At 37.8% G+C, this 15,435-nt stretch overlaps 1 protein-coding gene across 1 annotated transcript in view; it reads right to left on the reverse strand.

Annotated features, from left to right (window-relative positions):
* Positions 1-4,339: 4,339 nt before the first annotated feature.
* The window catches only part of LOC127624766 (splicing factor, suppressor of white-apricot homolog), a 97,428-nt gene continuing 86,332 nt past the window's right edge, over positions 4,340-15,435 (reverse strand). Inside the window, exons 16-19 of the mRNA XM_052099634.1 lie at positions 14,900-15,046; positions 10,867-11,028; positions 10,059-10,131; positions 4,340-4,984 (exon numbers count right to left, since the gene is read on the reverse strand). Coding sequence (XP_051955594.1) covers positions 4,919-4,984; positions 10,059-10,131; positions 10,867-11,028; positions 14,900-15,046 — 448 coding nt within the window. The 3' untranslated portion in view covers positions 4,340-4,918. The remainder of the gene's footprint in view (positions 4,985-10,058; positions 10,132-10,866; positions 11,029-14,899; positions 15,047-15,435) is intronic.

The raw sequence follows: 15,435 nt of genomic DNA on the forward strand, positions 1-15,435 counted from the left end.
ATATATATATATCCTAAATATATATATATTCCTAAATATATATATGTATATATATATATATATATATATATATATGAGTGTGTGTGTGTGTGTGTGTATATATATATATATACACACACACACACACACACACACACACACTCATGCACAAAAGTATGTAGTAATGTACAGATCTTGGTGTTTGGAAGGAAATTGGTAATTTACTTCACCAAAGTGCCATTAGCTGATGTAAAATGTCAGAAAATGTCAGGACATTACTGATGTAAAAAGCAGCACCATCACTATTTGAAAAAAAGGCATTTTGATCATATCTAGACAGGCCCCATTTCCAGCAGCCATCACTCCAACACTTTATCCTTTAGTAATCATGCTAAATTACTAATTTGTTACTAGAAAATCACTTGCCATTATATCAAACACAGCTGAAAGCTATATAGTTCATTAAATGAAGCTTAACATTGTCTTTGTGTTTGTTTTTGAGTTGCCACAGTATGCAATCGACTGGCATGTCTTAAAGACAGAAATGGCAAAAAAGAAACAGCTTTCTGTAGAAAATCATCAGTCAATCACTTGTTTTGAGGAATGAATGCTGGAAATTGCCAAAAAAAAAACAACAAAAAACAAAATGAAGATTTCATTCAAATGTGTGCACTACAGTCTTCAAAGTCAAAGCACAACTGGCTCTAACAAGGACAGAATGAGATGTGGAAGGTCAGATGTGCAAAACAAGAGGATAAGTACATCAGAGTCTCTAGTTTGAGAAATAGAAGCTTCACATGTCCTCAGCTGACAGCTTCATTGAATTCTACCCGCTCAACACCAGTTTCATGTACAACAGTAAAAGAAGACTCAGGGGTGCAGGACTTATGGGAAGAATTGCAAAGAAAAAGCCACTTTTGAAACAGAAAAACAAAAAGAAAGAGGTTAGAGTGGGCAAAGAAACACAGACGTTGGACAACAGATAATTGGAAAAGAGTATTGTGGATCTTAAACCCATTGAGCTTTTGTGGGATCAGCTCGACGGTAAGGTGCGTGAGAAGTTTCTGACAAGACAGTCACATCTATGGCAAGTGCTACAGGAAGTATCTGGACAAACTGACAGCTAGAATGCCAAGGATCTGTTAAGCTTTCATTGCACGTTGACGATTTTTTGATGAAAACTCTTTGAAGTAGATTTTTTGGGACATTTTGACGTTATTAATGTCCTTTGATCAGTTGAATTCCACTTTGGTGAATAAAAGTACCATTTTACTTTCTTAAGAGCAAAATCTGCACATTAAAATATGTCTGTAATTTTAACAGTAAAAGACAGTAAAAATGCTACAGAAATAAAACAATAATTGATTAGGAAACATTTTATTATATTCCAATAGCTTTCAATGATGATTCTCATTACCGTAACAGTATTTTTTTTAATTAATTAAGATGCTATTATACAATGATTTTTCTACAATAAAATCGGCGAAAATAAAAGGCAGTTCTGCTATGATGTAGAAATACTTTACAATTTGAATTACACATAATGTAGGAATATATATGTACATTAAACTAAATGTGCTGTACATGCATGTAAAATGTATGTAACTGAAAATGCCACAATGTAAAATAATCTCAATGGACCTAAAGCAGGCCTTTTTATGCAAATATTACATATGCAAAATGTGATTTCTACTTTCTGAGAGCACATCATGCCAATCTGGTTCAATATCTTACACAGTTTTCTTCAAATAATCCTCTACTCTCAATAAATGTAAACGACTGGCTACTTGTTGCGATTATGGAGAACGTGGCTGTTATTTGGCTAGTTGTTGTTAGTTTACAGCAGAAGCCAAACATCTTTGATGTTTTAAACTGTAATTTGCAAAAAACATCTCCGAGCATACAACATATTGTGACATGGTTCTTTATTTAGATGCACGTGAATCCGTATTTAATGTTCGTGATTTATTTTGTCCAATATTTTTCACTTAACATGATTGTGTTCCTAAAATACTAGTAATGTTTGGTTCGTCAATGAATCAGCATTGTTGAAATGAATCGTTCCCTTGCATTGTTTCATGCGTGAACATCTCGTTTTCAGCTAATCATATAAATCAGGGACTGAATTACTCACAACATAACACATCTAATACAGTTAATGTATGATATATAGGCACATACGATGAACAAATCATTCCCAATAACTTTCATTGTTAGTCTTTGATTCAGTGATTCACTCATAACACATAATGGCACTCATTTGTCGCTGCACAATGGCGAATAGATGTAGATCTGCAAAAGGGGTGACTGGACAAATCTTTTTGGTGAACAGATTTAAAAGACTCAACTCTCTAGAATGAATCAAAATCCTAACCATCACTACTGTATTCTCACATGCTGAAAATTCAATGTGTAGGGTTTAGTAACAGGAGATTCATTCTGCTAGCATTTTATTTCACTGGCAGGTCCAGATGGAAGCAAGTACTTCCCAAAATCCAATAAAGTTAACAAATCACCTTTCCACTTCGGCCAGAGTGGGCCTTGTGACCTCTTGACCCATAGATAGTATATTTGTCATATACAGACAGTACGAGTGGGTGAAACTTTGAGTGTCGCCCTGCAGAATCAAATCAATGATGTTTTGAGGTGCATTTAATTGCTCATAAAATCACTATTTAATGCTATGGGAGGTAATTCAGTTTTTAAAGAGAATATCGAAGCCATTATGAGCCTGGAATAAGTTAAGCATCAGCCAAAAATTCGATATTTGTTTACTCAGTATGGCTGAGCAGATTGCTGGAGTATAATGATGTACAGAGGCTCTTGGGCGAGAGAAAAACTAACAAAAAAATAAAAAATACGCCTGGCCCTCAAGGAGCCTCATACCAGACACATCTTTAGTCTACCAGCTCTGACAGCAGGTCAATGCTGATGCTGGAAACAGCCCTCCAGTGATGGCTTTCTTCAGTTTTAATCCAGCTAATATGGTTCCACTTAATGATTACAATTAGTTAATTGCCTATATAGACTTGGCCTGAAAATTGCCCTTAACAACCGTGTCACAATGAAATATGTTTCTCCAGCTAATACCGGCTTTAGATCCAGGTGCAATTCACTCTTGCAAATTATTTTATTTCCAATAAAGGTTCCATACACAGAAATGTAAGCAAGTGAATTAATAGTTATTGGATCATTAAAAAAAGATGATCAGTATTTATAAAACATCATTAAAACACATCAGGGATTGAGCTTCAAGTCTTTGTTTCAAAGTGAAGGACATCTGCACTCACCTTACAAATGCTCAGTGCCCACATAGAAACATTTCAAATGCATGCATTTCTTTTAGTGAGTCTTGGGTTTGCAAAATAAGTTATTAGTTATCAGTAAAAGCAAGAGTTCCACAAAATTGCATAACGACACTTGCCAAGATTGAGATGAGAGTAATAAAATGTTGCCTTCATTATTAGCTGTACTTTAAAAGTGCCTTTGTCAAAAGTGAATTGTGATTGGTGAAATTAAGTAACATTAAGAATCAATTTACCATAGATAACTTTTTTTTTTAATGCAAATCAAAAAAACGACTTCTTAATTAGTCTTGTTCAGAGTTAGCTAAGGATTGGAGCTAAGGACGCTGACAAACTTGTAACCTCACAATGAAATCTCAAACTATTGATAAAATCATTTTGATGGAGCCCCTTGGAAGTCAGGGAGGTAATTTATTTTTTGAAATAGTTTTACAGACCAATCAATACCTTTTATCCTTCCCTTATGGAAATTGACAATGGTTTCACTATAGTAAACCTGCATATATTGTGGCCAAAAAAAAAATCATGGTTTTAAAAACCATGGTACGTGTTCCAAAAATGAACTTTACAGCATGTAGTTTTTTTCCCTGGAATTATATATAGTCACAACATGGGGAATTGTTAGTTCTGCATTTCCAGAGAGCTTGGAAGTCTGGATTAATACAAATTCTATGGGAACAACCAGCTCCAGTGATATCGAACCAGTCCATTTCACTCTCACACAGGACCAAATGAAACACGGCACTCAGCGTCTGTGGTCTATACTGCCACAAGATTAAAGGCTCTCTTAAAATAACCATAATTTCCACCATTCCCTCTTGTGCTCCCCCTCTCTGGAGAGCTTCACTCACACAGACCCTTCAGCAGAAGACAAAGCTAATCAGCATGCAGAATGCATGCTGGGATGCCATACATGCACTGATGGTCGAAAGGCTAAGTCTCGCAGGTGCAGGAAATGAAAAGCAGACGGAGTGAAGGGGAACATGACAACATAACACTTGCAGAGAGTAAGGCAACACAACCGCCAACAATAATTCAAACTTTATTGACAGTTTAAGGTTTTACAAAGTAGCTGCAAAATTAGACCTGTACAAACTTAGAAACGGAAAACCGAAGGCCACGTATTCCAAATCCAAAGAACTGAGAAACACTGCGACTTTAAATAGGAAAGACTTTTATTTTGGAAAAAGGAAACAATGTAAGAGAGTGAGAAAATTAACATTATCCTTCACAGAAGGATATAGCTGTGCACCTCTGGCAGAGGCAATATTACAAAGAAAACAGCACAGTCATCAGTTTAAGTGGAAATTAAAATTTGTTACATCTCAACTTCTCCATGACTTAATTCTTGTTGCCTTTTTGCAGCTAAAAGCCATCCAACCATCTGCTGCTTGGTCTGTTTCTTTCTAAACCTGCTTGGGTTCCACCATGCCTAAAAAATAAAGGGAGTCAACATGCCTAATCTGGAGGCAAAAATAAAAACATTTAACTAACACAAGATCTAATGAGCCATACATAAAGGGATAAAAGCATAGTGTAGTGCAGAAGTTGGCCAGAAGGTTGTTGTTGTCATGCGAAACGTAGTTGGAGCTGGAACGTGCCTGGATGTTCTGTTCAGCCAGACTGAAACTCTCTCAGGAAGGGTTCGGTTGAAGGCCTTTGGAGGCAGCCAGCATTGCCCGCACTTTAGCCATGAGGTCCTATAATGCAGAAGAAATGGAGTGAAGAAAAAGTTAGTATGAGTAAAAAAAGAGTACCAGAGGTTGTGAGAGAGGGCTGAGAGAAATATAGCAAAAGCAAGAGAAGAGAGAATCTAATAAAAGTGAGCACACAAGGACAAGAAAACAGAAACTTATGAATTTGTAACAACCTTACAGACCACTTGGTGAGATTTGAAATTCAGATTCCCTTCTGGCATTGTAACTATGACAATCCAAGCTGCTAAATCTGTATACAGACGCCTAGTAGCATCCTATAGAAGACAGGGCCAATCAGGAGCCGGGGCTGGATTTCTTTTCTTCAACCCCACTCTTCTCATCCTCTGTGACTTGCATGCTAACTTATCTACATCCAGAGTCCGTCTGCATGCTAAGAGCCCACAGGGCCATTGTTACGCTACAGTCTGCATTGCTTGGCACTTGAATATGCATTTGTTTACTTAATAAGCACATTAAATGGTGTCACTGTTTTCATTCAAATTAATTTGCATGATTTCCAAAGGTGTCAATGACTTAATAATTATTATTATGTGCAAATAAATACACAAACAAATTAACGCTCACTCTTCCGCACATACAGTATCATGGTTAGTGAGACTCAGTTTGATACATCTATGCCTTTTAATGGCAGTGACGCCTTGAATACCTTTTTTGCTGCCACACCAGCATAGATTTGTTTCAAGCTTCAAAACTGCTGCTTTCAATGAATGACAATCAAATTAAAAACGATTTAAAGCTTATTTTGACAGGTTTAGTTTAAGTATATAAACAATATATTTGTATTTTATTGCAAAATATACAGATGCATGCAAATACATAAGCAGTTTGAGAGTGTAGGAAGACTGATTCAATTGGGTCATTCATAGTGCGTCATGGGAGTGGGTGGTCGATGCATAGCTCTTTTGATAATCTTTGTTCACCGGTCGATTTCCCTTCAAAGTCAGTCGCTATGAGATGCAAAAGGCTGCTTAACAAATATGTAGTGTCTATGTGCATCGTGCTACAAAGTGAATTAGTGCTCTGCTCTGTCATCTGCTGCGAACAAAGCGTGCAATGCTCATGATGGTGTTTTCAGTGTATGTGTCAAGGATCTCTAAAAGGTTTGAGCACTTTGTGACTTTGTCTGCACAACACTGGCTCCATACAATCACAAGCACTCATATTTGAAGCATGCCGTACATGCAAACTACATATTTATTTCATTAAATCAAGCTTTTGAAGTTAAATAATCTCTCTAGGACATAATGTGATTTTCATTTGTCCACTGAATGTTTAAGGAATGACATTTGTATGTCAGATGTTATCGTTTTTTGCTATCTGAGTATTTTTACAAACATGAGTACAAGTACATGAGCACAGTATCGGACCCGATTCCAACACCAGTATCGGTATCGAAAGCTGAAATGCAATACAGCAACAAAATGCACTACTACAATCCACAACTTAATCATGTCGAGCCTAAAAACCAAGGGTACCCAAAAAGGAAGATAGAATATGGCTCTTCGAACATAATACGTTGATCTAGTACATTCGAGTGACAGGACTAAGCTGGGATAAAGGACTCTCTAAGCCGTTAGCTGACCCGAACAGATTATTGCAATGAAAGGAGGATATCTTCAGCATGATTGGAGCTCATTATGAGACCACAGCAGGATGAAGTGTGAGGATATCTGTGAATGTGACCGCAAATCTCTTCTCCCTCATAATATGAGAACGTTGTTGCTTTCTGACGTGAAATTACCTAACGGGAGCTAGCAAATAGACACGCAACTGAGAACAAATACTGCTTTTTGCAGTAGCCATTTGGGTCTAAACCTCCATCAATCTGACAGATAACCCAAATTCTTAGTCACATTTTCTGTTCAAAGGATGTTTGAAGCACTTCAAGTTCACAGAGGTGGCACTATGGTGACAGGCCCATGTCATATAAAAGCAATTTCGAAGAATGTTGCTAAAAGCTCAGCAATCCACCCATGTCCTAGATACTAGATACCATCTTTTTTCTATTTGAACTCCTTTTACTATTTTTAACCGATGCTCTGACTCAGTGAGTTATACGAGTCATTTTCTTCCCAAAGTCACAGTGATGTACTAGAGAATCTATGTAACACTTAACTCTTCATCATTCTTTTCATCACCCATCGACCTCAAATGAAGAACTATACTCTGCCACCCCCATAAACATCTTCTAATCAAACGATCAGTCACCTACCACCCTCAACATGCAGCCCATGATAAACACTGTCAAATAAGAACACTGAATTTTTAGGATGAAGAGGAGAGTGTAAAGCACAGGAAAAGAAAGACAATAAAAAGACCATTTTGTTCCACAGGGAGTATCATAAACCAGCCTCCCTTGTTGTTCGGCTGACAGGCAGATATAAGGTTCATAAAATCCCAAGAGAGTAGTGCTAAGACAGAGAACACGCTTCCACTAGCCTTTAATGTTACAGCTTTTTTATTTGCCGGTCGTAAAACCCTGCCATTCTCCTCCGGAGAGCCTCCAGAGAGCACTTCTTCCTCTATCAATAGTTGGGATGTGCATGTCAGAGCTGGAACACTCTCCTCTGGAGAATCTGATTGTAGCTGCGTGAGGTTGGGCTGCAGGCGAGGATCAAACTGAGCAGAGTTGATACCTGCTTCCCCTACAACAGGATCTACGGGTGGTCTGCACAGCCTGGAGTTTCCATTGCCTGGCTAGAGGGGGAAACTCAGGACAGAGGGACTTCCTGATGCAACAACTTGGTAACTTAAAAGCATGTATGTACAAGCCTGTCGGTCGAGTTATTTATCAAGGTGAACCTTCTGTTGATTCAAACAACAGTTTCTGGTTTTAAAAAGACACTGACCCCTGGAAGCTTTGCCCCAGTTCCGAGGTGTCAGAATTGATTCTGCACACTGGGAGAAAAGGGAAGTGAATTAAGTTTCCAAATATCTGAAACCACGTCAAAACCGCGGTTTTGTTTTCAATAGAATAAAAAGGCTGTTACTCAGCTGACTTTTTTTTGAAGATCAGATTGCTGTAAGTGAAACTCCTGAGAGTGTGCCCTAGATTTGTTTATCTTCTTTTATTTCACATTTTAATCATCCTTTTCTGCAACTGCTGTTTTCTTACCATGGCTTCTAAGACCTACCATTCCTCTGTTCTGCAGTGGTGGAAGAATAAGCTAAATAAAATGTAGAGGGAGGGAAAGAATGAAGAACAAAGCTCTCTTTGCATTTCATCCTCGCCACACAAGGCCAGGGATCAGAACAGAGCTGTAGAGAATGACAGCTGCATTGAATCAGCATGCAATAGCAACAAGCACCTATTCTCCAGTAAACACACACACACTGCACACACATATATATATATATATATATATATATATATATATATATATATATATATATATATATATATATATATACACACACACACACCTGCCCCAGGGTCATGCACCAAATCACTGTATTTCTCAGTTTCAGCACATGACACTCAGCAAAAATGGACTACTGAGACTGTTGGATTCTAAATTACATACAATAAAGCCTTACTAAACATCTAAGTGTCTCATCAGCCCTGCTACACAATTTTTTTTGCCCCCGCACTGAATTAAACTAAGAGAGGGAATGAAAGAAAGGTTTTTTGGTTTGTTTATTGAGCTCATTACTGTGTTTGCAAGGCAGCATTGCATTATTATTCCTTAAACATTCTGGAAAGCGATTTGCTCTAAACTCCTAAACCAAAAGTTAGAAATTATTCAACCTGAAACACAGTCACATAGACTACTTTTCTGACACATTTGGGTCCTTTTTTAAACATACAAATGATCCATTATGTTGGTTAGACAATACAGTTAATATAGATATGGTTTATTTTTATTTTTTTCAAATCCCTTAACCAAGACCAAAATGCCTGCCTTCCATCCATCCATCCATCTTTAATGTGAGTCATTTTTTAAATCCCTAAACAAAAATGTTCTTTCTTTCTTTCTTTCTTTCTTTCTTTCTTTCTTTCTTTCTTTCTTTCTTTCTTTCTTTCTTTCTTTCTTTCTTTCTTTCCTTCCTTCCTTCCTTCCTTCCTTCCTTCCTTCCTTCCTTCCTTCCTTCCATCCATCCATCCATCAATGAGACAAGGCTTTGCCAAGGCAAAAAAGTTATTGACAAACTTGACCTATTTAGAAATCAGCTTCTATTGTATTACTGGGACATCCTTTTTGGGGGTTTTCCACCGTGGATAGTACCTGGTACTTTTTTTAGTACCACCTCAGTCGAGGTTCCAAACGAGCCGAGCCAATACTAAATGTGATGATACAATTCTTTTTAAGTGATTACAGAGCCATCAAGGAAAAGAGGAAGTGGTTTGACCAAATGGACGCTATCTAGACCGGCGAGCAATGGGAGGGAGAGTGCCCTGGACTCAGCCATGGCTTGAGTCCACAATGGAGGATGGTACGATAACTCCATATTCTGCTTGAAAGCTTCACTTTATTTAGTTAACCAGTTACTGGAAAGCTTGCTTCTAAAACAACCAGGCCAATTTAACTGTTACACTTGTGTAAAATCACCATGCAACAACTGCTTTATGCAGCACAATGAGCTAGCAGCTTACAGCTAGTGGTCATGTTATTGTTTAGTGTCACGTTTAAGATGATGTCACTGCAGTAGATGCGGCACAACTATGATGATCAGTATATAATCCCACCCACGTTGAGGCGGAACTAAACAGCAGTGGAAAAGCAAGCTCAGGAAAGTAAAGCAAGTAGAGTCAAGTTGTGTCGAACCGTAAGGTGCAGTGGAAAAGTGCCATAAGTCAGAGTTGTTTGGAGCGACAATAGGGTGAGAAAATGGTGACAGAATTATAATTTTCGGAAATCTCTCATCTCACACTGATATAATCGAGCTTTTAGTTTTTGTTTGTTTCCATTGTCATAAGTGAGGCTTGAACCCACAATGCCTGGAAATGGAAGATTATAATTTGATCAGACATGCTTTTTAATGTACCACTGAAAAACAATCATAACTAGTTTTTACATTCACTGTTTTGTAAGTTAATCATTTGTTAATGACATACCTGAGTGATTTTATTTTGAACTGAAGAAACAATAGTTGAGGACACTTGCTTGTCTTTCTCCTGAGAACCATCCCTGTTTAATAAACACAGAAAAACACAGAGAGAGAGAGTGAGTGACAGATAAATAGAGGTCTGCCAATTGGCAGTTTACATAAGTACATAAACCCACACAGACATCTCAGGCCTGAAATTCAGCGACCAATGGTGGCCATGAAATATTCACCCAGTGCCTGAAGAGACATGACAACAGGACAAAAAAAAAAAAGAAAATAAAAAAAAAGAGCTGAAGGCCAAGGGAGTTTAAAGCAACTTTTTGATGAAACTTCAAAAAGTTGCTTTAAAAAAAAAAAAATGCTTGTATTGAATAATCTACATTCAGAGCAGTTTTCTTTCAGGTTTTTGAATGAAAATCCGTTCGTAATTTAGAAACAATGAGATCTGTGTCCTTCCACATTCATGCATATTACGTTGTCAAAAATGATTTTATATCAAAACGTCACCACAAGTGTTTTTACGTGCAATGCTTTCTTGCTTCATTCAACAGATAATTAGTCATGTTGTCAAACCATAACAAAACCATTCTAGCTACGAAATCAAAAAGTCACAGAAAGGGCCGTCTTTGTGTCTCACGAGCATAGGCCCACAATGCTCTTGGTAAAGCTTAAATTAATATTGCAACATAGTAAAAAAATATGCTTGAAGTTGTAAAATCTATGATTCTGACTTGAGCAGACTGAAGTTTAGTTGGAAATGCTGTCTTGACTGACTGATTGTTCACTAACGTAATCTGAGTGAGATATCCCTTTACCTAGATCTTCCCAGGCTGGAGACGGGGCTTGTGGCAGGGGAGGGGCTTGCAGAGACTCTGGTCATTGCTCCGCCTCTGTCAGGGGATGCAAAGGGCGAACAAGATGAACCCTTCAGACGGTGTGATGACTTTGAACTCTTTCTCTTCTTTTCATGAGGCGATCTGAAAGAGAGAGAGCTATTGAAAGAATAGTTCAGAGAAAATGAAAATTAATTCACTTTCATTGAATGGAAAAAAACGATGCAATAAAGGTGAATAGTGCTTAAGATTAATATAATGCCAAGCATCTCCTTTTGTGTTCCATGGATGAAAGAAAGCCATTTGAGGTTGGAATAACATGAGATTGAGTAAATGATCACAGAAAATCTATCCCTTAAATTTTATTTTTATCATATGCATCAGAAGACTAGTTGTATATGGACTACTTTAATTTGAATAATATGGCCATGACCTTTCTGGAAGAAATATATATATTTTTTACCTGTAATTACCTGTGGTAACGTCACAAGATGATTAAATATGTTTGGAAGAGAGTGAATCAATGAAGTTCTTGGAGACACAATTTTCCCATCTGTTTGCCAATACCAAGTTTGCAGAATATGGGAGGCTACTTTAAAACTGTAGCTTCCTAGGCTTAAACTTAAACTTAAAAAATGACTCGGTGTGCCTTTAACTTTATGTCGTCTCTGACTTACGCCTACACTGACACCAAAGGGCGTGGATGCAGCCTCATTCAAACGCAATAGTTCAGCTATTTTAGAAATTCACTGTTAACCGTCAACCATGATTAATTGAATCCTTAAGTGAAAGTGTCCAATAACAGGGAGGTTACGGAGATTAAACAAGTCATATTTGGCTGCTCATATAATCATGGCAGCCCTCATGGGAGGACCCTCTCAATGTAGAATCAAAACAGCTTTTATAAAGTTACAGATATGACTGCAGTCTTCATCTCAGTTCATTATTTTAACATGCTTAAAAATGACTATAAATGAAGAAAAAAATTACTGAGTGCACCTTTTAACTAGTCAAACTACAAAAAAGTAGTTACCATAGCTACACTATAAAGAACTAAAATGTAAGTTGCTAACTTCCTTGAATCTATTTAAAGAAGAAAACATTTGTAAATATATAATGATCAGATGATATTATTTAATTAGGGTGAAATTGAACAATTAGAGTGACAACATTAAATACAACATACATTTTTTCCAAAACATGAACTAATAAAACTATAAATCCCCCTGTTCTATAAAACCGAGTCGAAATACACTTATAAAAAAAAACAAAACAGCAGCAATGAACTTGAACACTTTAAGAACCTTTTAACAGGTCTGCAGGGGCTCAGTTACTTTAGCGAATCATTTATGTGAAATCGTTCATTTACATGAAGTGTCCAGACTCACTAAAAAGAATTGGAGTTCTCAACACTAAATAAGTGAATCATTTTATTCTAACCGGTTAATTTTCATATACTGCCCGAAAGAAGCGATTCACTTAAATATTTTGTGAACTACAGTGGTCCTTGAAAATGCAGCTCGTTACTGGAAAAGCTACAATTTTGTGAAAATACTGCAGCTGGACTACTGTTATGCTACTGAAAAAGTGAGTAGTATTGCTACTTTTAAAGGTGCACTCAGTCATTTTTTCCTCAATAAAAAAGTTTAACATTAAGACATTAATTGTAATTTTGCAATATATATATATATATATATATATATATATATATATATATATATATATATATATATATATATATATATATATAGGAAATCTTGGCCACTCACATTACAATGAATACTCCAGTCATATCAGTAACCTTCCGCACATGGGTATGCCATGTTAGAATTGCCAGCCGAATACTACATGCTTGTGGAGCGGAGGGGGGTGGGGCCGGGTCGGAATATCGCGCGCCCGGTCCCCAATCGGCCTGATGAGGCGCGCGAGGGAAGAAGGAGGCCGCTGACGATGGTTCGAGAGAGAGAGAATTACGGGCATGTCCGTCATGTGTGTTTATGTTTGTGCTTTTGGTTTAAGTTTCTCATTAAAATATTATTTATGTTGACAAGCCGGTTCTCACCTCCTCCTTGCCCATCCTTTAACAGTGTTACAATGCTTAATCTCATTAACCGTCCTTTTATTTGACACTTTCAATGCAACTAGGGCGTCTGTGGCTCAGTTGGTAGAGTGGGTCGGCAACTAATTGCAGGGTTGCTGGTTCGAATCCCGGCCCACACGACTCCACATGCCGAAGTGTCCTTGGGCAAGACACTGAACCCCAAGTTGCTCCCAATGGCAGCTCTGCCGCCATTGGTGTATGAATGTGTGTGTGAATGGGTGAATGAGTCACAGTGTAAAGCGCTTTGAATACCATTATGGTTAAAAAGGCGCTATATAAGTGCAGACCATTTACAATTTAAAAACGATTAAGTTTAAATTATGCTGCATCCAAGCCGCTAAGTGTCACTGTAATGATACAAAGACAAAAGTTACTGAGTGCACCTTTAATTAGTTACTCCCCAACACTGTTACTTTGCATGACAGCAAGAATAGACATTTTGGTCATTTTATCTACTCAAGTACTCAATATATAAATCAACCAAGCACATAACAAATCACACAATTAAAGATACATCCTTTTCGGCAAGTTTTCATGCAGTTGTTACTGGATTTCGATCAGTGTGAAATGTTTAAGTTCAAAAGTTAGAAGTTTGAAGCAATTATTGTGTTATAAATCAATAACTAAATATTGAGTTCTCACGATCATTGCTGAAATTTCTTAGAACTCTGGTACCTGTGCCCATCCCTATTAAACAAATGAGCATTTCCATGACTATGACTGCTGGTGGATCCAGGGCAGCCTCACGGAAGGATCATCCTTCGCTTGCATAGAAGAAAGGCTCTGCATTTGTGATTTATCTCCCCTCAACATACTAAACCAAACATCTACAGTGCAGTTCTCAGCTACACTTGAACATCGCAAGTGCTCTAGTGCTCTATGTGTTGCCCTAAATTCATCCCTCAGATCTAAGCAAAAAGGGATGAGGGTGTAATGAAAGATGCTGAACCTTTTTTCCTTTGAAGGAAATGTGTAAAAAGCTTGTCGTCACTTTTGGTAACCTCCATCACAGCAGAATGTGAAGAAACAGCTCGGGTAAGCTGTGAAGAGTGCTGAAGAGAGCATGTTTGCCCAGATAAAGGCCAGTGACATAAAAGCTGGGCGAGAAGTCATCGTGACCTATTTCTGTGGTGCTTTAGCACCTTAGAGGTGACAGTATGAGAATAATGGTAATGTAGAGGAAATGAAAGAGAGGGAGATAGCAGTGTCATGGAGTGGATTGACAACTGTCCTCTTCAATTCAAAGATTAAAGTGACTGAACAGATCATGCTGGTGGAGGCTGTGGGAAAACACTATGAAAGTACTTTCCACGACCGTGAACGGCCCGACATATGCTGACAAACAGCAAAACTGCTCTTCATGATGATATACTCTTCGAGGGTTTACAATGAAGCTTTATCACAGCTGCAGTTAATGCAAAGACATCACTTCAGCAGTTGGGGAGGAGGGTAGATCCATTTTGGATAGGTAAATCTATCTAGACATGAGTGTGATAAAGTGCAGTGGCCCCATAAAGTATTTAAAGTATTCAAACAGACAGTCCCGACCCAAACTGTTTGAGCCCCAACCCATTATTGAGCCAATGTTGCTTTGTCGGGCAGGTCACAAAGCTCATTGTTTTATCATTTGAAACCTAACAAAGACTTTGCTTGAGAAGTGCACTTAAAATAAATGCCACTTGGTTTCATAATTAATTATATAATTCAAAGACATTCATGCATTTTTAAGTGTTTTAAATGTCCAAATACTTTTTGGGGCCACTGTACACCAATCCATGCTATCACTGCGAGCTGCAGCTGCCACTGATAATTGTTGGGTCTACAGATATATTATGTGCCATAAATAAATGCTAATGGGGTTTCCTGTAACTAAAGAATCTGCCTGCCTACCAGCAGAGCTTTATTGTTACCCACCTTGATCTAGAGCGCTTCCTGCCCAGTCCTTGGTTGCTGCCAAGGCGGTAGGCACTTGAGCCATAGCTTTCTTTCTCCCTTTCGTCCCGCTTTCTTTCCGAAGAGCGAGCTCGGCGATCCCGTCGGCTGGGGGAACGATACTGAGACCTGAGAGAGAAGAGAAATGGGAGAAAAGTGGGGGTTAACCTGTTGATGTGCACCCACTTTTTGAGCACAAACCATGAAAATGGCATACCTGAACTTAAATGGTTGTATTTACTGAACCCTTTGGAGTATGGACACAGTTGTAGTATCTTTTGGAAAAAAGACACTTTGGGCTTTATTTCCCAAGTTTCAGAATTAATTTTTAGGCTCCGCCTTTCAAGACGACACAAAATCTGACTGCACTGCTTGGCTATTATGAATAAAACTACACCCTATTTTTAAAAATAGACTTTGGAGACACTCTTAATATATAAGATAATATACAGTTTTACAACATGAATGCTGCTCAGATTGCATAGTTTGTTGAAGAACGATGACGAAGGGTAATTCTT

This window comes from Xyrauchen texanus, chromosome 31 (assembly GCF_025860055.1).
Source record: "Xyrauchen texanus isolate HMW12.3.18 chromosome 31, RBS_HiC_50CHRs, whole genome shotgun sequence".
Classification (NCBI taxonomy): domain Eukaryota; kingdom Metazoa; phylum Chordata; class Actinopteri; order Cypriniformes; family Catostomidae; genus Xyrauchen; species Xyrauchen texanus.